The sequence below is a fragment of the Vulpes vulpes genome, chromosome 2, assembly GCF_048418805.1.
Source record: "Vulpes vulpes isolate BD-2025 chromosome 2, VulVul3, whole genome shotgun sequence".
Classification (NCBI taxonomy): Eukaryota; Metazoa; Chordata; class Mammalia; order Carnivora; family Canidae; genus Vulpes; species Vulpes vulpes.
Window position 1 is genome coordinate 14,123,647 of NC_132781.1, and position 25,450 is coordinate 14,149,096.

Here is a 25,450-nt window from a genome sequence, read left to right on the forward strand (position 1 = left end):
TTTCTTTCTGTACCAAAACCATGTTCTACCTCTTACATCATCTGTCAGCTGTGTTGAAGAGTTCTTTTCCTTCGGGAGCCTAGGTCATGTCAGCCATGAAATAGGCCTAACTATTGAGCACTCCCTGAGCTACAAATATGGGAATGGGGCATAATATTGTTGCATGAGAAGGTTATAGCTTTAATTCTTCTGCAGAATATGGAAAGAAAATCTTTTTTCATCTCAGTCCCTACTAAAAAAAAGCAACTCTTCCTGAATCTGAGCTAGCACTTAAGAGGCCTTCCATATTTCCACTCTCCACTCTTGGCACACTGATCAGTCTCCAAGTAAACAAGCTCGGGCTGGCCTGCTGGAGAATGAGAGACCACCTGGAACAAAGGCAAGCTATCTCACTTGAGTCCATCTTAGACTAGCCAGGTCCTAGTTGATCTGCTAGCCAATTGGCATTTGACCAAAGATGCATGAGTGAGTCTGGCTGAGACCAGAAACCTAGCCCAAGCTGCTGACCCATATAATTGTGAGTGAAATAAATGACTGTGGTTTTACACACTGAATTATGAGATTGTTTGTTACACAGCAAAAATTAAGTGGTACACCCTGCTAGAGAGGTCTGGTCATATCACAAATTTAATAACTAGCTCTGTTTTACTTGATTGTGAAGTAATCTTTGGAGCTATCCTGTTCTCCCCTGACATCCTCAGCTCTGCCATAGCAACTTAGTGTGGTGGTTGAGGTCTTGGGCCTGTTTTTGCAGACCTAGGTCTGAATCCAGTTTCTTCCACTTACTTGCTGTACGATCTTGGGCAAGTCACTTTCCTCCCTCTGAACTTTATTTTCTCATAATGTGTAAAACATGGAAAAGAATATTACCTAATAATATCACATGTGGTTACTTATCCAATATCCTTTCCTGGTTTTCATACCTCCTAACAGAAGCCTGATTTCATTCAGTTATTCATACACTCTCAACATAGATGAGGAGGTGATTCCTAATTCGTTTCAACAATCTTGGAAATTCCATTGTCCTTACCAATGATTATTTTATTTATTTATTTACTTAAAGATTTTATTTATTTATTCATGAGAGAGAGATAGAGACTGAGAGGCAGAGACACAGGCCCCATGCAGGGAGCCCGACGAGGGACTCTATCCTGGGACTCCAGGATTACACCCTGGGCTGAAGGCAGGCGCCAAACTGCTGAGCCACCCAGGGATCCCCTCCAATGATTAGTTTAAATGTGGGCATATGATCAAATTTTGACCAATGAGAAATGATAGAGAAGATGCTGGGGTAGAGGGATTTTGGGGAAATATTTCTTCACTTTCTTTTTTAAGTTAATTTACTTAAATCTCTATACCCAACGTGGGACTCAAACTCAAAACCCTGAGATCAAGAGTCACACACTCTTCCAATTGAACCAGCCAGGAGGCCCTATTTATTCACTTTTAAGAAGCAGGCAGAGATGACTTGTTTCTTCTAAAGATTATTTGGTCTGGATATGAGGCCTGGGACTATAGTAGCCATCTTGTGGTTGTGGAGGGAGTTACTTAAAAGTAAAAGCCAGAGGCACGCGCGCGCGTGGCTCAGTCAGTTAAGCATCTGCCTTTAGCTCAGGTCATGATCCTGGATCCTGGGATGGAGCCCCTTGTAGTCAGGCTCCCTGCTCAATGGGGAGCCTGCTTCTCTCTGTCCTCCTCCCCTTGCTCATACTCTCTGTCTCAGAGGAATATATGAGTAAATTTTAAAAAGTAAAGCCAAAACCCCGAGGAAGGCAGAGGCACCAGATAGGAAGAACCTGTGTCCTTGAACAATATCACTAGACACTAGAACTCCAATCATGGAATCACCCCAATCTCAGAGATGCTTGTTGTGTGAAATATAAATCCTCTATGTCATTCAAGTTTGTTTGAGTCAGGTTTTCTGTTTTTTGCTAACCAAAGCATCCTAAGTGAGATACCTCTTAGCACAGCATCTAGCTCATTGTAAGCCCTCCATAAATATTAGCTCTTGTTATAATTGTATTGGCTTCTTTCCCTCAACTATTAAATGGTTTCACATTTCACAGATATTGAGAAAACACTTTACTGAGTTCTACTGACCCTCCCAAGTGTGGTACTGTTCTCTTTACTTCTGGCTGTAGATCTAGAGCAGGGGTTGGCACTATGGCTAGTGGGACAAATCTAGCCTACTGCCTGCTTTTGTAAATAAAGTTGGCTTGTGTTCTGCAGTCAGGTCCTCACCTCCTCAATGATTATTCACTTGGGGACCTAATTACCGATGCAGATTGCAGCTTTCACCACAGAGATTCTGCTTCACTGGATGTATCGGTTAGGACTTTTACAGGCAAGTGACTGCAAACCTGACCCAAGCTGCATGATGGCTTCAGGATACAGGGGCTCAAATGGGATCATCAGGATCAGATTCCATTCTCTCCATCTCTTGGCTCCTCTTCCTCTGTATTGACTCCAGTCTCAGATAGTGTCTGACATTGAGGGCCATCATATGGCCCATTGGTGCCTATCCTTTCTAATTCATGTCTAGTGGGAAAGAGGTAAACATCTTTCTTGACATTTTCAGTAAAACTGGAGAATCACAGTGATTGATTTGACCTAAGCATTGAAAATGCTCTCTAGGGGGGCACCTGGGTGGTGCAGTTGGTTAAAGCATCTGACTCTTGGTATTGGCTCTGGTCTGATCTCAGGGTGGTGAGATGGGGCCCTGTGTCAGGCTCTGCACTCAGCCTGGAGTCTACCTGAATTTCTCTCTCCTTCTCTCCTCTGCCTATACTGTCTCCCCAGCCCCCAACTTGCGCTCTCTCCCTTTCATGTAAGTAAAGAAATAAATCTTTAATGAAAAAAATGTTCCCTAGAAAGCAACAGATAATTTCTTTTTACCCTTTGCATTTTATGTGTTGTTTGTCTTCCTTTCCTAGATTACAAAATCTAAGAACAGTGCTCGGCAGCTAGTATATGCCTAGTAAATATCATTTTGAATGAATGAATATATGTTTATTTAAAAGTTGGAACTGGGATCATTCCTCACATATATATTTGTTTTCTGCTGTTTTAAAGTTTATGTATTTATATCATGAGCATTCCTTTATGTCACTAAAGCTGTTTGAATTGGAGTCGAGAGGCAACGAGCCGTCATTGAAGGTTTTTAAGCAATGGTTGACATTGACCCATTGGCTTATGAGCCATGTTGATCTCATTCTGGCCCATATTCTCTGCATTACCCATAAAGACTGCATCATACAAATATTTCCACATCTCCTCCTCCCATCCCGCCCTTGGAGAATTGTGTTGTAGCTACTACAGTTTTTATTTTGAAGATGATTGGATATGACTTTTTTTTTGAGCCTGCTCATGTTGCTCAGTTGTCCAAAGTAGTTGCAGTCGTGTGATGCGCCCGCTCCCTTTCCCCCGGGGTTGGGGCTGCTACCTCATCCCCAAAAGATGTATTGCTTCATGAGATCAGCTTACAGCAAACCATGCACAGATAACTTTTCAAACATTTAATTGTAATACTTCCATGCTTAAATCACCAAATTGGCCTTGGAAAATATGCAATCTCTTCAAATTACATTCTCTTTTAACTCAGAATTTACAATATAACAGGGCAGTCTGTATACTTAAGATGTTTGAAAATGGGTGCATAAAAATGGCCTTGATTTACAGGATTTTCTTTTTTTAAAAAAGTACAGTATTGTAGATGCAACAAATAATGAAAATCAGCTGTGTAATGTGCCTTTTTACCTGTATTGCACATAACATAATTGGGTGTAGAGGGGACTTAGCGGTTATATTAGTTTCCTAGGGCTCCTGTGACAAAGTATCACAAACTTGGTGGCTGAAAACAACAGAAAGGTATTCTCTCACATTTCCAACGTTAAAGTGTTAGCAAGGCCATGCCCTTTGAGCTCTCTGAGACTCTGGGTAGAGTACTTCCTTGCTTTTGCCTAGCCTCTGGTAATGACCAGCAACCCTTGACATTCCTTGGCTTGCAGCTACACACTCCAATCTCTGCCTCTGTTGTCACATGACATTCTTCCTGTGTGTCTCTGTCTTCATATGGCATTTTTCTCATCTTAGAAGGACAACAGGCATATTGAATTAGGACCCACCTGCATGGCCTCGTCTTAACTTGATTACATCTTCAAAGACTGTATTTCCAAATAAGATTATATTCACAAATATGGGGGTGGAGTTGAGGACTTCAGTGTATCTTCTGAGGCGAATAATTCAATCCATAACGAAGGGCATCTAGTTTACGTCTCTCCTGGACACATGAATCTGCTGTACAAGATCTGTTCAATCTTAAGACTTAGTACAATGCACAACAGTCAGTTTGAATCAAAACCAGGTACCTGGGGTAATGGCAGGAAAAGGATCCTGGCAACAGATCTTCCCATACCCCCAAGAGTGAGATAGTTGCTGTTGAAACTGATCTAGCTATAGAAATTGGTTGGAAACCTGGATGGGTAAGATAAAATCTAAAAAAAAGTGCTGTGGGGAAAGTCAGGTGCTGAGCAGAGTGGTGGGGAATCCAGGTGGTGGCAAATATTCTGGAGGTAGATGAATGGGATGGTCATCACCCTCTAGATCATCACTGGTCAATAGAAGTACAGAGAGAGTCATATTTGTGGTTTTAGATTTTCTAGTAGTCATAAAAGTAAAAAGAAAGAGGGAAATTAACTATATTTTATTTAATCCAATAGATCCAAAATATTATCATTTCAATGTCATTGGTATAAAAAATATTAAGACATTTTGCTTCCCTTTTTCTTTCTTTCTTTTTTTTTTTAAAGATTTATTTATTTATTTATGATAGACATAGAAAGAAAGAGAGGCAGAGATACAGGAGGAGGGAGAAGCAGGCTCCATGCGGGGAACCTGACGCGGGACTTGATCCTGGGACTCCAGGTTCGAGCCCTGGGCCAAAGGCAGGTGCCAAACCGCTGAGCCACCCAGCGGTTCCCTTTTTCTCCCCATACTAAGTCTCCAAAATCCAAAGTGCATTTCATATGTGCAGCACATCACTAGCCACCTTTCAAGAGCATGATAGCCATAGGTATTACAGTGCTCTAGGTTCTAGAAGTGCTACCCCTCAGGGGTAGGATCCAAGCCACAGGCTGGGTTGTAGGTGAGACTCATTTCTGGGGAAGAACCTTGGCAGAAGCAAAGCAGATAATCAAGGATATGTGGAGAAGAGTTTAGGACAGTCCAACGAGGGAAAGGTGTGGACACAAAGTGAACACAAGGGACAGAGACCCACTTAAACTTGCTTAACTACGGGTGGGGTGGTTGTTCTGCACAGCAAGATCCGTTGGAAATGAATTGTAAGAAGTCATTTGTGGGCCAGGAGTACAGGCCGGAATTCTGTTAGACAATCATTCTCTTTGTCTCCCTCTTCAGGGTTATGAAACCACTTATTCTCACTTTGGTTTGTCTGCTTTGTTAGGCTCTTTCTACACACTCATTTCCTCTTTTATTTATCTACTTGAACTTTAAAATGTCTTTCTCAGCATCTAGCCCTACCACCTCTAACCCAGCCACACACCACATGCTTAGTCCCCCACTGTTCCCATTTCATGTTCCAAGGACAGAAAATCTGATTGGCCTATTGGTGAAGTCATCCCATAGCCAGGAGGCCCAGCTCACCCAGTACAAACAGGGCCACCAAGGCTCATCCCTGATGTCAGGCAGTAAGTTCTCACAGTGGGTTCTCTCCATCAGTAGCATTAGAAATGTAAATTCATGAGCCCCACTGAAATCTATTGAGGTAAGATTTCTGGGGGATGAACATTGAACATAATGCTAGAGCAGTAGATGGGGGGCAGATTCCTTCAGAAGAGGAAAAGGGTAGGGACTACCATTGTAGGCAAGAGTGAGGTGAGTGGCCTCCACCTGGAGAAACATAGGCCCCAGATGTGACCTCAGTTTCCATCGGTGGCAGCCAGTTCTACTGGGAGGGGGTCAGGGGAGGGGTCATAGAGAACAGCTTGGAATGTGACCTAATTCTAAACTATGTCAGAACAGGACTGCACTTGTGGGTTTTTCATAAGCCTAACTTAGAGAACCTAGGACAGGCAGAGGCAGAGAGGAAATGAGTGGAGATAGGGGAAGAGAGGGTCAGGTTAACAACTGTGAGTACTTGGGGGTTCTGCTTAGCTGCTTCATTAGTGATAAGCTGATTTGAAGGGAGCTAGAACTAAGTATTACATTAAATTAAATTCATGATATTTTAAACATTAAAAGAAAGTTGAATTTTAAGCAGTGGCAGAAACTGCTGAGTGCCTGATGTTTGCTTTTTTCCATGGTGCATAAACTGTATTAAATTTGAAATTTACACTACAAAAATAGCTTCACAGGAGTTCCATTATTAACATAACCTTACCTCGGACAGATTTTTTATTACTGGAGACAACTCTTCTATGTAAAAAATATATTAATGGCTGGAGCAGAAGAAAAATACCAACTACAGATGGTAAGCATTTTCTTGCAAAGTCACATCAAATTTAACATTAGCCTTGGAAAACAGAAACATGTTTTAAACAAAAGGTTTTAAATATTCTTATAACCATGTGTAGATTTTCACCTCTGGTCTGGGATACCATCATAAAGAGTGCAAGTTTCAGTGATTAAAATATGTTAATAAAAAAGTTTAAAACTTTTGCTCCAAAATGCTATTTAATGAGTTGTTATTACAGGATTTTCACTGGAAGTTTCTACTAAGTGGCATTTATGGAAAAAGACTTATTAGTATGAAATAGTATGAAGTTAGTAAACTTGAGGCAGATGCCTACAATAACGATTTGATAAAAGGTGCACAATTTTACCGAGGGCAAATTAGAAGTCATAAGGGAATAGAAAAGCTTTGAAAAGATTTTCTGCAATTCCCATGCCCACTATAGATATGTATAGGTATGGTTTATATTGGAAGTGGATTTCTATTTTAGGAAGAAAGAAAAGGGTGAATTCCCTAAGGATTGTTTTTCCTGCCTTTTTTCTCAAGCTAATGTCTAAAAGTGTTGCCCTGATGAAGCAATGCTATACATGTAATGCTGAAATTTAACCTAATGGAAGTTTAGCTCCCCTTAACTGTATGAATGATTTTAAAGTGTTATTCTTATCTGAATCTTCTGTTTTAAAGGAGATTTAAACCTATACATAGGCAAGCCTAAACAGAGTCCTCCTCCGCATGTTAAGCAGGTATACATTTTCCCCACACCATCTCTTACATATTTGAAGGTACTGCTTTAAACGTCTCAACAAGTAGTCTCCCCAGCTCCCCCATCACTGTTCTCAAATCCTAACTTCTATTGCTTAATACAAAGCTACAAATTATGTTAGTGGGTGGTTGGGGACAAAGTGTGTGCCATAAGAGTAAGGCAAGTGTGTACGTATCTGTCAGTTTGCTAATTTTCTTGCCATTGTCCTTCCAGTCTTTTAAATTGTGATAGCAGCCGTTGTTCAAATTGGTCAGGTTACCTTCAGAGCTCCTGCAGTACAAAGAATCATTTCTAAGGGAACTTATTCACTGCTTTGCACATAGTAGGCAATCAGTATTTGAATTTGAGTGCATTTCTAGCACCGTCCTTTGAATTTCTAGCCTAACTCATAGAACTTTATGAAATTCTGGAGTACTTTAATTGTATGGCGGGAGGCAGACTGATGAGATGCTCTTGGAGGTAACTTCGTCTGGAGAATGAAGAGACATTATTGATAAATTAAAAGTAATGGCTGACACTGAATTAGCATTAAAATGTATTAGATTTTATTAAACATTTAAAATTGCATTAGGGGAACCCTGGGTGGCGCAGCGGTTTAGCGCTTGCCTTTGGCCCAGGGCGCAATCCTGGAGACCTGGAATCGAATCCCACGTCGGGCTCCTGGTGCATGGAGCCTGCTTCTCCCTCTGCCTGTGTCTCTGCCTCTCTCTCTGTGTGACTATCATAAATAAATAAAAATTAAAAAAATTGCATTAATAACAGCCTCCAGCAAAACTAACAAAGCACATAAAAAAAATCCCATCGTTATTCTTAGTTTTCATTGTCCTAGATCTTTTTGCATGCATACGACTTTTTGATGTGCTTTTAAACTTTATTTGTAAACTCTTCCATATTATATGATCTTCATAATTGCCATTTAAACGGCTGCATGAAAATCGATGCGGATGATGTAATACAGTTCACCATTAGGCTGTTCCCTCATTCCCCCTTTTGTTATTAACCGAACTTTTCAAGGAAACATCTTCTGTCTTAATATATCTGTATACAAAAAAAAAAAAAAAAAAAAAAAAAATTCCCAAGAGTGCAATTACAGGGTCAAATGGCAAGGTACTCTTATTTTTATTTCATTTTCTATCTCTTTTTTCTTCCTGAGATAACGAGATACAGTTCTGTATGAAAAGCTTTTCAAACACTGGCTTATCTTGATAATAATCCTTTAAGGTATTATGATCAATCGCCTATGCTCCGAGATACAGCTGGAAAAAGAGCCGGAGCGGGCAGGTAACCCGATCTCGTCCACCAGGTGAGTCCAGGATGGAGGTGGCAGCCGGGATACCAGGAGCACAACACCGCAGGGGGTTTGCAGGGGCTCCTGGTGTGGGACTCGTGGCTCTTCCCTCGCCCCAGCGACGCTGAATTCCCCGAGGGCAGGGGGCTCGGTTCCAACCTCGCTCGCTCCAGCCCCCTAGAGCGCCGTGCGCGCAGCGGGCATCTGATACATGCAGTCTGCGTCGCACGGACAAAAGCTCTCCCTTAAGTGGGCTGGACACTGAGCCCCTCCTGGTGCCACCGAGCTCGGCGCCGCCACTTTCTTCCTTTCGCCCGCTGTCTCCACCAAGTTCCGTGTGGGACCCTCGGCGGCGGCGAGCTCCCCCGCCCCTCCCCGCCTGCGCCCAGGCCCGCCCCGGCTCCGCGCCCCGCGCCCCGCGCCCCCGCGCCCCGGGCACCCTGCGCGCGCCCGCCCGCCCGCCCGCCAGGCCCCGCCCCGCCGGCCCCGCCTCCCGTCTCCTCCCCGCCCCCCGGAGCCGACGAGTGGCGGCGGCGGCCCCAGGACCCGGTTCCCTCAGACAAGAGGGCGGGTGGAGGAGGAAGCGGCCGAGCCCCGAGTCCTGCTCCGGCGCCGCCGAGCACCGCCCGCCTCGGCCGAGCAGCGCCGGCGGCCCCTGGGCCTCGCCGAGCCGAGGGGAGGGACGGGCGGAGGCGGCCGCGGGCGGGCGGCGGGGGCGCGGGCGCGGGCGGAGGCGGCGCGGCCGGCCGCGGCTGCCGCTTTGTTGTGCGGCCCGGGCCGAGGAAGGAGAAGTGGGAGGAGGGGGGAGCTCGGCGTCCCGCTCCCTCCGCGGCTCATGGCGACGACGCTCGGCACATCCGGGACCCTCCGGCCGTGGCGGCCGCGGCGCCGGCTGCTCGGGCCCCAGCCCCGGCCGCTGTGGTGACTCCGCCGCGCCTCGCCGTCGCCCCCGCCCCGCCCGCCCGCCCGCCGGCCCCGGGCCCCGCGCCGCGGCCGCAGCCCCGCCGCCGCCGCCGCCGCCGCCGCCGCCGCAGCAGCCCCGCCGCCGCCGCCGCCGCCGCCCCGCCGCCCCCGCCGCCGGGGACATGTCTAACCCCGGGGGCCGGAGGAACGGGCCCGTCAAGCTGCGCCTGACAGGTGAGGGGAGTCGGGGGGGCGGCCGCGGGGCGGGCGAGCCGGCGGGGGGTGCCTGTGGCCTTGGGAAGGGCCAGGGTCGTGATCAATGGTGAGTCGGGGGTCGGGGCGGGGGAAGGCCTAGTTCAGGGAGAGGAGTGGCAACACCGCCCGCCCCGCTCGGGAGGTCCCGGAGCGAGCCGACCGGCGTCGGGGTCTTTTGTTGAGGGGCGGGCTGCCCCGGTGGGACGCGCAGGCTGACTGGAGGCCGGAACGCGCTGGCCGAGGAGCTCGGCTCTCCCGGGGCTGCCGCCCAGGTGGGGTCGCCGGGGGGGTGACGAGCTCCCGTGGCGGGGATTGTTGAATGCGGCCGCTGACTGCGCGCAGTAAACACTCCTTAAAGATGGAGCGCTTAACGGGAGGGTGTGTGTGTGTGTGAGAGAGAGTGTGTGTGTGTGAGAGAGTGTGTGAGAGACTGTGTGAGAGAGTGTGTGAGAGACTGTGTGAGAGACTGTGTGAGAGACTGTGTGTTCCCTGGTAACTTGTTCGCCCACTGTGCCCGCCTGCAAGACCTTCCCTCTCCGCCGCCGGCCGCTGCGGCCGGTGCCACACACCTGAAACGCAAGTCCTTGGGAAGGGGGAGGAGACCGAGGTGGATTTTTTTTTTTTTTTTTTTTTTTTTTTCCGGTGTGTCCGCCTGCTCCGCCGACTCTGGCTCATTGTACACTCTGTGTTTTGGAAGTGTTTGATTGTAGGGTAGCATGTTTTGGGTTGTTCCTTGTAGGCCGCAGAACTTGTGTCTCACTTCTAACTCCAGACCTGCTCTAAGAACACACTTTTTTTTTTTTTTTTTTAAGAGGGTACGTACAAATTTGCAAGGGAAGTTTTGTCTCTTCTCCCCTCCTCCCCTTTCCTTTTCTAAATGGAAAAGAATGTATGGAGGGGTTGCTAGGTAGAAGGCTTCTCTCTTGCAAAATGTTCCTGATTCCGAGCGCATTAAATCTTTAACGGTACAGGTACATTTTGCTGACACAGTGCCATTTTTTGGGGTTCTTACATGGTCGTGTCACCTCATCTTAAGGACGGATTACTTTTGGTTTGAAAAGTGGAATTGAAATCACTGTCGCTCTCCCAGTTTCACCATTCAGTATTATCCGCGTCGATGTTTGGATGCGTGGTGAGAAAAATGGTTTTCCTTAGAGGTTGTGTGTGTGTGTGTGTGTATGTGTGTGCACGCGCGTGTGAGAATAAACTGTAATTATGTTTGCCTACACTAGACATTGAGATTTGTATGGACTAATTTTGTAATTGAATGCTTGTGTGTCACATCCCAGTCCACTGGCTGAACTTTGCAGATTAAAACTTGCAGTGAATTTGGTATTTGAGAATTTAGTCTGACTGTAAATTGGCTGCGATTTTAAAAATATATGACTTGTCCGACAGTTTTACTCTCTCTAGGGAAAAATTGCAAAGAATCATGAACTGAGTGGTTCTTAATGGAAAACCTGGGTTAGGGATCCCCCCCCCCCCCACTACCGTTGCCCCCATTCAGTTTCCTTTGGAAACCTTTATAAGGGATCTTTGTTGCTTTAGGGTTTATCTACTGATGCTCTTCTCTGTAATCAGTCCCGTGGTGGTGATCACAGAAAGAACCTGTGATTCTAGGTGTGCAAAAAACCTCAGAAATAGGCTGTTGACCATTTACTTCCTTCTAGGCTATGTGCATCATGAGAAAATGAAGGAGAAAACAGGTATTTCGGAGGGTTTTTTTTTTTTTAGATATAATGAGTTTGAAATTTTTATTAGATCTTAATGTGTTTATTTGTGGTTTCCTTACAGTCTATGATACATTATAAAAATCCATGAGTAAACTTAGGAGAAAAGATGACACCTCTTTTTTTGGGGGGGAGAGGGAACACTGGGCTAAATTTATAGAGTGATTTTGTATTTTTAGATTTTTCTGTGGAATATTAAATACACTGTGTCCCCTTAATTGTAAAAGCAGTTTGAGGTACTCTCAGTTTTTGAAAACCATTGAGAATTTGTCTCTGTCATATTTTAAGAAAAAGCTATTCAGATATTAAAAACATTGCCCTCTCCTTTTTGGTTATATTTGGTGGATTCTGTTTTGCCAGGAAAGTTAACTTATATTTTCTCATTTTTGTCCATTTACAAATTAGATGGTATAGATTTTAACAAATAGATTTCAAGAGCTGGATTCAATTAGCAGCTTTTTAGGACATAAACATTAAAGGGTTAGATGGAAAAGATTGTTTTGACTGACTGGATAAATGACAGGGCTGTGTTTGATGTGCGTCCAGGAATTGGTCTGGAGCTGGTGCCCAACTTTTCAGTCCATCTTGAGAAGCCAAATAAAATATTTAACCTAGGCCTCGTTTTGTTTGAAAAAAAAAAAAAAGTTGATTCTTTGTTAAGACCTTAAGAAATGTTTGGCATACCTTTAGACTAAGTGTTTAACAGTTCATTTAGATCCGGGTTCCATAATAAGGAAAATTGCTTAAAAAAAAAAAAAAAAGGCACATCCCACAGTGAATTTTTATTTGGTTTACAATACACTTGGGCTGTAAGATGCTTTAAAATTATTGTTCTTTGCCTTAAGTCAGTATCATACTAGTATTTTAAGTTTATATAAAATGTCTTTGATTCCATGGTGCTTTATGAACTGTAGTCAATTATATCTTTAACATAGAGTTGTCCCTTTACTGAAAGGTATAAACAGTTCTTACGTGATGACACACACACACACACACACACACACACACACACACAGTCACACATACACACAGACTGGAGAAGAAATATTTGAGCCATGAGATCTCTGCCCATGACAAATATTATTAGACTTTTCCATGTATTATTCCTTAGCCCACACTTACCTAGTGAACTGTTTGGTGTTTTTGATGCTAAGGAGGTAGGGTTAATTTAATCCCACATTTGAGATTCCTCAGGCCATTGGTAGTTAAAATCTGACTTGGTCCATCAAGTACTTTGGTTGTTCTTATGACACATTAACAATCATTAAAAGTGGCTGTATGGTAAAGCTATCAATTTCAACTGTTATTTCTATAGGAAATTGATTATAAAATATAAAATTTGTATTCATTGTACTTATGAATATCTGATATAAGCTTTTCTTACAATGCTTTGGATAGAAAACATCCTTTGAATTTGGTTACAGTAAAAATTTGGGGTAATTTTTTTATATCCTTGTTGTTTTTGAAAACCAAAATCTTGAAAAAGCAGTTTAGTATAATTTCTTTTTTTTTAAATTTTATTTATTTATTCATGAGAGACACAGGCAGAGGAAGAAGCAGGCTCCATGCAGGGAGCCCGATGTGTGGGATTCCATCCCGTGTCTCCAGGATCACGCCCTGGGCCGAAGGCGGGCACTAAGCCACCCAGGGATTCCCAGTTTAGTATAATTTCTAATATTTAAATTTCTTAGATATGGAGAAATAACAGATTACTTCTCTAGAACATTTATTGCAGGCCTTTTTGTAAACTAAATGTTTTTGTATGCTGTTCTTCATGTATTAATTTATAAAACCCTTGGCAGTAATGAGGTTAACCTTGTCTATAGCTAAAGGAAAATCAACTTTAAAAGTCTCACTTTAAGGCAGCCCAGGTGGCTCAGTGGTTTAGTGCTGCCTTCAGCCCAGGGCCTGATCCTGGAGACCCGGGATCGAGTCCCACGTCAGGTTCCCTGCATGGAGCCTGCTTCTCCCTCTGCCTGTGTTTCTGCCTCTCTCTCTCTCTCTCTCACTCTGTCTCTCATGAATAAATAAATAAAATATTTAAAAAATACATAAAAGTCTCACTTTAGATATGCTGGTATCTTAGTATTGTTTTTACTGTGTATTTTATGGATTCAAGGCTTTAATTTATTTTTTATTTTTTTATTTTTTTGGATTCAAGGCTTTAAAAATTAAAATTTGATTATATCTCACAGGCTTCTAAGTAGGGGTGTTAGTGATTTGAATGTCCCCAATTCATTTTATTTGCTTGGTTTTTGAGGAGGAAGCTAATGTGGCTTAAGCTCCTTCCTCTTGTCTGTTCTAGTCTAACACTCAGACATGCTGTGGAACCTTGCCTAGGTGCTTCATGTAGTTTGGTTTTCATTGCTGAGTAAAGGGTGTGTGTATGTATTAAAATCATAGATTCTACTTTTTTTTCCCTATTGGTTGAACTGTAACTATCATATACTACCATGTCACTTATTTTGTTTATCATTTAGCATATTTAGCATGTAACTCAATTTTCAAGGTAAACAAAGGCCACACTTTAGGCACACAGATTTTTTATTGTAGCCATTTTTGATGTCTTTTATAGATTGTGAAGGCTTTTTTTTTTCCTAAAGATTTATTTATTTATTTATTCAGAGAGAGAGAGAGAGGCAAGACACAGGCAGAGGGAGAAGCAGGCTCCATGCAGGGAGCCCGACGTGACTCGATCCTGGGTGTCCAGGATCACACCCCGGGCTGCAGGCGGCGCTAAACCACTGCGCCACCGGGGCTGCCCAGATTGTGAAGACTTTTAAAGATGTACAATATCCTACTTTTTCCAAATAGACTATATTTAACAGAACTTAATGTTTTATTTATGATTTAGTATCATTATGAATATAAATTACTGTCTGTTGTAATGTGTAGTAAAAGAATATCATCATGGTGTATAGAGAGAACTTTGACGCTGGCTATATGGTGATAAGTCATTTAACTCCATTCTTACTGCTTTTTCTCTTTTTTACTCTCATTTTTTTTTTTACTGTTACTTTTATTCTAAGAATGCTGGACCCTTGAAATACACTGTTGTAATCAGCACTGTTGTGTGTTTTTGTATGACTGACATGTATTGAATGCTTATTAAGTGCCAGACACTGTCTTAAGTTTATATCTGTTACCACTTTTAATCTGTAATAGCTCTAAGAGGTAGTAAGTACATGTTGGAATCCCAAATTATCTGTCTAGAAAGCTTGTTACAATGTCTAAGATTTTGTGTGGAAAAATAAAATAAATATATCCCATGTATTTGGAATTACCCTTGGCCCTTGAGATTCATGGTCATCTTTTAAGGTTCAACTCAAGGCTTACCCTTATCCCTAGAACTTTCCTTGACCTGAGTAGGCCTTTCCTCTGTGACAAAGAGGCTCTTCCTCTGGTATCAGATCTAACTCAATGAAGGATATTTGTTGTTTCTATGCTGTAAGCTCTAAGGAGCCAGAATCTTTGTTTCGGCATGGATTAAGAGTTTTTGGCATTTTATTGAATGAATGCTGGAGACAAAGAAGTAATTCTCTGTAGTTCTATATGTGTTCTTTGTAGCTAAAGCACTAAGTATGAGTGGCAAGAGATGAGTCTATAGACAGGGACCAACCCAATTTGGAACTTACTATATTTTGCCAAGGTGTTTGATTTTTTTTTAAAGATTTTATTTATTTATTCATGATAGACATAGAGAGAGAGAGAGAGAGAGAGAGTCAGAGACACAAGCAGGGTCCATGCAGGGAGCCCGATGCGGGACTCGATCCCGGGACTCCACGATCGTGCCCTGGGCCAAAGGCAGGCGCCAAACTGCTGAGCCACCCAGGGATCCCAGATTTTTTTTTTTTAAGGTGGGGGAACCATTGAAGGATTTTAAACTTTGGTATTTAGAAACATTATCTTGGGGCAGTGGGAAGGATAGACTGGGGTGGGAACTGGGAAGACTGATTTTTCTTTTCAAGGATTTTATTTATTTGAGAGGGAGAGAGAGAGAGAAAGTGAGAGAGAGAGAGAGAGAGAGAGACCACGCATGCGTGCGCAGGGAGGGGCAGAGGGAGAGGGAGAAGCAGCCTCCCTGCTGAGCAGGATACTGGACATGGGGCTCTATCCCAAGACCCTGGGATATGAGCCCAAGGCAGATGCTCAACTGACTGAGCCACGCAGGTGTGCCCCCAAAGATTGATTTTAGGATAACCAGTTAAGGGGATACTACATAACAACTATTATTGTTACTTTTTTTCTTGTTACAACTTTTATTTCTAAAATTTTAATTACAGATAATTGCTGTAAACATCTTGATGTGGATAACTTTTTAAAAAGGATTATTTTTCTAGGATATTTCCACAGAAAGAGTGCTCTTGTGGGGGCACCTGGGTGGCTCAGTCTGTTAAGCCTCCCAACTCTTGATTTTGGCAGAGGTCATGATCTTAAAAGTCCTGGGATCCAGCCAGGCGTAGAGGCCCAGAGTCAGGCTCTGCGTTCAGTCTTAAGTCTGCTTGAGGAGTCTTTTTCTTGCTGTCCCTCTCCTTGCTCACATGGTCTCTCTCTAAAATAAATACATCTTAAAAAAAAAAAAAGTGCTATTGTGTTATGGGGTGTGGATCTTTTCTAAGTTCTTTATTAATTCTTCCTCAGGCTGCTTCCTATAAGAATTGTGCGTATATATAGGGCAGCAGTGAAAAAATAAATGTACCTTCTTACTATCCTGTTACAAGCATTGGCTCTTGTTTTTACATTTTTTTCCTAATTCCATAGAAATATAGTTTTTCAACGTTGTGAAGTTGAATATTTTCCTGTTTTTTTTCTTTTAGTTGACTTATTTGGCCTTGTCCTACTTACCTGTTAGGACCTTCATGTTTTTTCTTATTGATCTGCCTGAGAATTAAAAATGTTAATCTGTTGTTAGATTTGCTACAAATGTTTTCCCCAATCTGTTATTTGACTTTTAATTTTGACCATTTTTGGACATCAGAAATTTGTTATTTTAGGAGTCAAATCTGTTAAACTTTTGTTTTTCTTATTCTGTTACTTGGAAGACCTTTTTCTTTAAGAGGCTTAGTAGATGTTTAAGTACATTTTATCTTAGTGCTTCTTAAAAATGGTTTAGGAAGATATTTATCTCCCAGTTTCTGTTTAGTCATCTCATCATTATTGATTAACCCATTCTTTCCACAGTGATAGGATATTTTTTGTTACGTTAAATTAATTATAATAGAGTCAGATTATCTCCTGTTCAGCGCCGCCGTACTCTTTTCATTATGGTAGCTTTATAATTTGGTTTAATATGCTCATTGTGATGGAAATTTTTTATGCTATCTTCACTTATTTGCTCTTCCATACAAATACTAAACTTGTTAAGTTTAAGAAGAAATTTCCTTGGGGTTGTAATTAGAATTAACCTTACTTTGGGGAAAAAGCATTTAAGTGTTTTTAGTTCTCCCTCCTAGAAGCACACTATGTTTTTACTTTTATGTAAGCTTTTGTTTGTATTGCTCTGGATAGTTCAGTAATTTTCTATGTTGTGATATAATTCCAGCTAATTTATATTTGTGATATTTTCATTGTATTTTGTAAGTTATTGCTTGTATTCAGGAATGCAGCAGTAGGTATTTTTGCTTGATTGAGCAATTTTGTTGAATGGTAATCCTGTTAGTATTTCACTTGATGCTAGTTTTCCAGGTATCAGTATTTGGCTTTTTTTTTTTTTTTTTTTACAGTTAAATGTTTATATTTAAAGAATTTCTTTTCTTTTGGATTTTTCCACTAATGCATAATTAGTTGAACAAAATGAGGAATTTCATATTAGTTTGTTTTAGAATAACTTCTGAAGGCATAGACTACTTTTAAAATAAACATATTTGATATATTAAGTATTGACATATATCTTTTTGTTTTTTAAAGGTTTTATTTATTTATTCATGAGACATAGAGAGAGAGAGAGAGAGAGGCAGAGACACAGGCAGAGGGAGAAGCAGGCTGCATGCAGGGAGCCCGATGTGGGATTTGATCCTGGATCTCCAGGATCAGGCCTTGGGCCGAAGGCAGGCGCTAAACGAGGGAGCCAACCAGGGATCCCATATTGACATATATCTTAAGTTTAGCAGTTTGGTTTCTTACTAAAAATTGACAGTAAAAAAAAAAAAAATTGACAGCCGACATAAAAATAAAACTTAAGTTTTATTTAATTAATTTTTCAAGTTTTAAGGTAAAATGGTAATAATAAGGTAATAATGAATCTAATACCTTAAATGTGAGGTAGGAATTACTACATTGATGATTGCACAAAGTTTCTTTTTTCCCAGAAAGTTTCTTCATGCCCCTTCATAGCCAGTCTCCTCCCATCTCCAGTCCTTGGCAACCACCACTTTACTTTGTTACTATGGTTTTGCCTTTTCTAGAATTTTATGTAAATGGAATTGTGCGTTTTGTAGTCTTCTGGGCCAGACTTCTTCTCTTAGCATAGTGCTTTTGAGATCTGTCTATCTTGTATTTCAGTTGTTCGTTCCTCCTTATTCCTGAGGAATGTTGCATTTTGCACATATGCCCCATTTTCTTTATCCGTTCACAAATATCCACAGACATTTGTTCTTTCTAGTTTTTGGCCCTTACAAATAAAACTGCTGTGAACATTCGAGTATAGACCTCTCTTTGTGTGAACATGTTTTTTTATTTCTCTTGGGTAAATAATTAGATTGTTGGATCATATAGTAAATATGTAAATATGTGTTTGATTTTTAAAAAATCTGCTAAAGTGTTTTTCAAAGTTGTACCGTTCTGCCTTTCTACCAGCAAGAGTTCCAGTTGCTCCCAGTCCTAGCTAATACTTGAAACTTGAACACTTGCTCTTCTCATCTTTGATATTAGCCATTCTAATTGGCATAGAGATATTTCACTGAAGCTTTAGTTTTAATTCCCTTATTGACCTACAGTGATAAGCATCTTTTCATGGGCTTACTTGCCATTTGTGTGTCTTTGGTGAATGTCTGCTGAAATATTCTGCTCATAATTTGAATTATTTTCTTGTTATCAAGTTTTGAGATTTCTTTTTGTATTTTGGATACAAGTCCTTTATCAGATATGTGTTTTGCAAATATTTTCTTCTAATTTGGGGCTTTCCTCCCCAGTAGTGTTTCAAAAAGCAGAAGTTTTGAATTTCTATTTAGCCCAGTTCATCAGTCTTTCGTTTATGATTCATACTTTTTATGTCCTAAGACATCTTTTCTTTTTCCTTTTTTTAAAAGATTTTATTCATTTATTTGTGAGAGAGAGAGGCAGAGATGTAGGCAGAGGGAGAAGCAGGCTCCCTATGGGGAGCTGATGTGGGATTCCATCCCAGGACCCTGGGACCACAGCCCGAGCCAAAGGCAGATGCTCAACCACTGAGCCACCCAGGCATCCCCTAAGACATTTTTTTTAATCCACAATTCTAAAAGCTTTCTCCTATGTTTTCTGTGTTATAGTTTTAGCTTTTACATTTACATCTATGACTCTTTTTTGAAAAAGAGTCATATATTTATTTATTTGAGAGAGCCCAAGAGTACCTGTGTGTGCACAAGCAAGGGGAACTGCAGAGGTAGAGGGAGAAGCACACTTCTCTGTAGGGTCCCGGGGTTCCATCCCAGGACCCTGAGATACTGAGATACTGACCCAAGCTGAAGGCAGACACTTAACCAACTGAGCCACCCAGACGCCCCCATCTGTGACTCTTCTAAAGTTAATTTTTTAATACAGTGTGAAAGATAAAGGTCAATATTTTTTTTTCTTCTTCCCCGTGTGGATATCTGACTTTTTTAGCATTATTTTGTTCACATGCTTTTGTTTCTTCTGTTGCATTGTTTTGGCACCTTGGCTGAAAGTCAGTTGAAAATACACATATGGTTAGTTCTGTTTCTGGACTTTATTCTGTTCCTTTAGCTATAATTCGATTGTTTATAAGTTTATCATTTATAAGCCACACTTTCTTGGTGACTATAGCTTTAACATAAGTCTTCTGATTTCAAACAGTGATTAAAAAGCTTTTCATAAACATTTTAATAACAGTTTAATAAGCATAAGTGAGTCTTTAATTTCTGGATCCTGTAATGATTTAGAATCTTGTAATGCTTTGGAGTGATTATTTCATTTATTCAACAAATAAATATTTATCAATTTCTTGACATTTGCCAGACAGTGATTATTTTTAATATATAGTACCATGATTGGAAATATAGGAAATCAGAATAAACCTAGATTGGGGTCTGTATTTTTCTTCTGAAAATTTCTATTACAGACTTTTTTTTTTTTTAAAGATTTTATTTGTTTCTGTGACAGAGAGCGAGAGTACAAGCAGGGAGAGCTGCAGGCAGAGGGAGAGGGAGAAGCAGACAGAGGGAGAGAGAACAGTAGGCTCCCCGTAGAGCAGGGAGCCCGATGTGGGCCTCCATCCTAGGACCCTAGGATCATGACCTGAGCTGAAGGCAGATGCTTAGTTGACAGAGCCACCCAGGCTCTACTATTAATGAACCTTTAATAATTTTATTATTTTTATCTCTTACTGATGAAAGTGGATTGCAACAGGTATGAATTAATAAGGTTTGCCTGTCAGCCCCCTCAGATCGTTTTTGGGAAAAGGTGGGATAAAAAGAATAAACATATGTAAAATGTGGCAATAGAAAGGAAAGGATATACTGTAATTGTTAAATGTGTGTTGGATTATGGGTATTTTTTGGTTGGATTATGAGCATGTATTTTCTATAAGACAAAGGAAGAAAGTCAATTTCATTAAAATCTGAGCAGACTTTATTTATTAGAGAGACAGCATGAGTGGGAGGGGCAGAGGGGAGAGAGAGAGTTGAATCTCACACAGACTTTATGTTGAGTGTATAGCCTGATAATGGGGCTTGATTGTGAGATCATGACCTGAACCAAAACTAAGAGTCAGATGCTTAACTGTGCCATCCAAGCACCCGAGACTTTTTTTTTTTAAGATTAAAAAAATATATATATTTGGGAGAGAGGGTCCATGTGAGCCTGAGCAGGGGGAGGGGCAGAAGCAAAGGGAGAGAGAAAATTTCAAGAAGACTTCACACCAAGCATAGAGCCAGCCCCATGGGGGTCTGGACATGGGGTTTGATCTCATGATCCTGAGGTCACCATCTGAGCTGAAACCAAGAGTCAGTTGCTAACCAACCAAGCCACCCAGGCACCCCCTAAGCAGACTTTTTTATTTGACCCTAATACATTCCTAGGAATTGTCACAAAACAGACATCCATAAGGTAGATCTTATTTCCTAATAAGATAAGGAAGTAGGTGGGGGATGGGGTAACTGGGTGACAGGCACTAACTAAGGAGGGCACATGATGAGATGAGCACTGGGTGTTATACCATATGCTGGCAAATTGAATTTAAATAAATTATATTTTAAAATAATAAAATAATAAAAAAGTAATCTATTTCTAGGCTTTTAACCACAGTATATTTGACACCAATGGCTCATGCAGAACAGAGTCATCATCACAGTGTAAGATTTACCCCCTAAGATTTAATTAGGGAGAAGGCAATTGGGATGTTGTGGGAAGAGTATAGAACTTGCAGGCAGAAAATTTAGATCTACATCCTAGTTAGGCCACAGGTAAGCTTTGTCCTTTGAAGCATATCACTTACTTTCTTGGTGCCTGTGCTTTTAGTTTTGAGTGCATGCTTAAAATGACAGTATTTTTATTAATCTTTTTTTAAAATAATTTATTCATGAGAGACACAGAGAAAAAGAGGTAGAGACATAAGCAGAGGGAGAAGCAGGCTCCCTGTGGGGAGCCTGATGCAGGACTTGATCCCAAGACCCTGGGATCATGCCTTGAGCCTAAGACAGACTGTGAACCACTGAGCCACCCAAGTGTCCCAGAATGACAGTATTTTTTTTTTAAAGATTTTATTTATTCATGAGAGACACACACAGAGAGAGAGGCAGAGAGAGGCAGAGACACAGGCTGAGGGAGAAGCAGGCTCCATGCAGGGAGCCTGACGCGGGACTCAATCCTGGGTCTTCAGGATCACGCCTTGGGTGAAAGCGGCGCTAAACCGCTGAGCCACCAGGGCTGCCCCCAGAATGACAGTATTATTTAAGATACTGCTGGACAAGAAATAATTGTGTGAAAAATACTGATCAAGTTGTAAAGTATTTTGTTAATGTATTTTGTAATTTTTGATCAAAGACTTCTGAATGTTAGTCATAACCAATTATATGCTTTTATTTACAGGAGCAAGAACAACATTAATAAGGGTTAATATAGGGATCCCTGGGTGGCGCAGCGGTTTGGCGCCTGTCTTTGGCCCAGGGCGCGATCCTGGAGACCCGGGATCGAATCCCACATCGGGCTCCCGGTGCATGGAGCCTGCTTCTCCCTCTGCCTGTGTCTCTGTCTCTCTCTCTCTCTGTATGACTATCATAAATAAATAAAAATTAAAAAAAAAAAAAGGGTTAATATAGGTATCTGTTTAATATCATGTCTTATAAAATAGGCACAAATGTCTTGCATACCTTGGGGTACACAGTGTATCATAAAGAATTCATTCATATAGTTAGATTAGCTATTGTGTTACAATTTTCATTATTAACTTATTTAGCAAACACATTAATTGCATTTCTCTCTCCTCCTTCTTTTGGTAAAAAATAGAGCTTTGGAGAATAGTTTGACTAGCTCAGGGTGTTGGAGGTGGTGAAAATGGATCCAAATTCAGTCTTTCATGACTTAATACATTTCCCTCTAGCTTGCTGGCACTTTCAAGAATAGCCCGTAGTCTCACCTCTTGTCAGTAGGTGGGGATATTTTTGCACAGGTAGATGTTAGGAGTGAGTTAAGACCTGTAAAACTGAAAACTAAAAGTCTAAATGAGTGTACTTGAAATAAATGGAGTTGGAGAATTAGAACCTATCAAAGGTGACACTGGCTTTTAATCAAAATCCATATTTTAGGATAAACTTTGTTTCATAAACTATATGCTACATGTGTTATAGGAGTAGATACAAAACTGTTTTTATTAGAATTGCAAACATAAGTAGTTAATTAGTTCATTTAAAAAATTTTTTGTATTTTTTTATTGGAGTTCGATTTGCCAACATATAGTATAATAACCAGTGCTCATCCCATCAAGTGCCCCCCTCAGTGCCCGTCACCTAGTCACCCCATCCCCCCCGCCTACCTCCCCTTCCATCCCTTCACCCGTTGTTCGTTTCCCAGAGTTAGGAGTCTTTCATGTTCTATCACCCTCTCTGATATTTCCCATTCATTTTCTCTCCTTTCCCCTATAGTCACTTTCACTATTTTTTATATTTCCCGAATGAATGAGACCATATAATGTTTGTCCTTCTCCAATAGACTTACTTCACTCAGCATAATACCCTCCAGTTCTATCCACGTTGAAGCAAATGATGGGTATTTGTCATTCCTGATGGCTGAGTAATATTCCACTGTATACATAGACCACATCTTCTTTATCCACTCATCCCTTGATGGACACCGAGGCTCCTTCCACAGTTTGGCTATTGTGGACATTGCTGCTAGAAACATTGGGGTGCAGGTGTCCTGCCGTTTCACTGCATCTGTGTCTTTGGGATAAATCTCCAGTAGTACAATTAATAGTTCGTAGGGTAACTCTATTTTTAACTCTTTGAGGAACCTCCACACAGTTTTCCAGAGTGACACATTCCCACCAACAGTGCAAGAGGGTTCCCTTTTCTCCACATCCTCTCCAACATTTGTTGTTTCCTGTCCTGTTATGTTAATTTTCCCCATTCTCACTGGTGTGAGGTGGTATCTCATTGTGGTTTTGATTTGTATTTCCCTGATGGCCAGTGATGCGCAGCATTTTCTCATGTGCTTGTTGGCCATGTGTATGTCTTTGGTGAATTTCTGTTCATGTCTTTTGCCCATTTCATAATTGGATTGTTTGTTTCTTTGCTGTTGAGTTTAATAAGTTCTTTATAGATCTTGGATACTAGCCCTTTTTCTGATATGTCATTTGCAAATACCTTCTCCCATTCTGTAGGTTGTCTTTTAGTTTTGTTGACTTCTTTTGCTGTGCAGAAGCTTTTTATCTTGATTAAGTCCCAATAGTTCATTTTTGCTTTCGTTTCCCTTGCCTTCATAGATATATCTTGCAAGAATTTGCTGTGGCCAAGTTCAAAAAGGGTGTTGCCCGTGTTCTCTAGGATTTTGATGGATTCTTGTCTCACATTTAGATCTTTCATCCATTTTGAGTTTATCTTTGTGTATGGTGTAAGAGAATAGTCTAGTTTCATTCTCCTGCATGTGGCTTGTCCAATTTTCCCAGCACCATTTACTGAAGAGACTGTGTTTTTTCCAGTAGATAGTCTTTCCTGCTTGTCGAGTATTAGTTGACCATGGAGTTGAGGGTCCATTTCTGGGTTATCTGTTCTGTTCCATTGATCTATGTGTCTGTTTTTATGCCAGTACCACAGTCTTGATGATCACAGCTTTATAGTATAACTTGAAATCTGGCATTGTGATGCCCCCGGCTCTGGTTTTCTTTTTCAGTATCCCCCTGGCTACTCGGGGTCTTTTCTGATTCCACACAAATCTTATTTGTTTCAACTCTCTGAAGAAAGTCCATGGTATTTTTATAGGGATTGCATTGAATGTGTAAATTGCCCTGGGTAGCATTGACATTTTCACAATATTAATTCTTCCAATCCATGAGCATGGAATAGTTTTCCATCTCTTTGTGTCTTCCTCAGTTTCTTTCAGAAGTGCTCTGTAATTTTTAGGGTATAGATCCTTCACCTTTTAGGTTAGATTTATTTCTAGGTATCTTATGCTTTTGGGTGCAATTGTAAATGGGATTGACTTCTTAATTTCTCTTTCTTCAGTCTCATTGTTAGTGTATAGAAATGCCACTGATTTCTGGGCATTGATTTTGTATCCTGCCACATTGCTGAATTGCTGTATGAGTTCTAGCAATCTTGGGGTGGAGTCTTTTGGGTTATCTATGTACAGTATCATGTCACCTGCGAAGAGGGAGAGTTTGACTCCTTCTTTGCAAATTTGAATACCTTTTATTTCTTTTTGTTGTCTGATTGCTGAGGCTAGGATTTCTAGTACTATGTTGAATAGCAGTGGTGAGAGTGGACATTCCTGTCGTGTTCCTGATCTTAGGGGAAAGGCTCTCAGTGTTTCCCCATTGAGAATGATATTTGCTGTGGGCTTTTCATAGATGGCTTTTAAGATGCTGAGGAATGTTCCCTCTATCCCTACACTCTGAAGAGTTTTGTTCAGGAATGGATGCTGTATTTTGTCAAATGTTTTCTCTGCATCTATTGAGAGGATCATATGGTTCATGAGTTCTCTCATTTTTGTATATGATCTTATGTCATCTGGCTTTAAATATGACTGTTTCTCTAGTGAAGGAAAAAACTTATGATTGGTCAGATTATTCAGAATCATGTGAATTTAATACTATAAGATTGAATCTTTTTATTATTGAAATTTGGGAATTTGGTAAAGGAAGAAGGATGAGAAAAAAATTTTAAGAAAAGTGAGATGCCATTTGATACATGTGATACATTCAAAATACCATAAGGTAGTACTCAGTACATAGTATGTGTTCAGTAAGTATTTGTGAATTAAAGAATGATTGAGGGGATCCCTAGGTGGCGCAGCGGTTTCGCGCCTGCCTTTGGCCCAGGGCGCGATCCTGGAGACCCGGGATCGAATCCCACGTCGGGCTCCCAGTGCATGGAGCCTGCTTCTCCCTCTGCCTGTGTCTCTGCCTCTCTCTCTCTCTCTGACTATCATAAACAAATAAAAAAAAATAAAGAATGATTGAGGGGGCGCTTGGGTGACTCAGTAGATTAAGCCTCCAACTCGTGATTTTGGCTTAGATCATGATCTCAGAATGGTGAGATCAAGCCCTGCAGCATCGGGTTCTGTAGTCTGCTTGGGATTCTTTCTCTCCCTCTGCCCTTTGCCCCTGCACTTTCCTGTCTGCTCTCTCTCTTGCTCTGTCTCTGTCTTTCTCTCTAAGGCAAATAAATGTCAAA

At 41.3% G+C, this 25,450-nt stretch overlaps 1 protein-coding gene across 1 annotated transcript in view; it reads left to right on the forward strand.

The window, feature by feature from the left end:
* The first annotated feature begins 9,054 nt into the window (after positions 1-9,054).
* SMURF2 (SMAD specific E3 ubiquitin protein ligase 2) overlaps positions 9,055-25,450 on the forward strand; it is a 124,068-nt gene continuing 107,672 nt past the window's right edge. Inside the window, exon 1 of the mRNA XM_072746782.1 lies at positions 9,055-9,657. Within this exon, the coding sequence (XP_072602883.1) occupies positions 9,606-9,657 (52 nt within the window). The 5' untranslated portion in view covers positions 9,055-9,605. The remainder of the gene's footprint in view (positions 9,658-25,450) is intronic.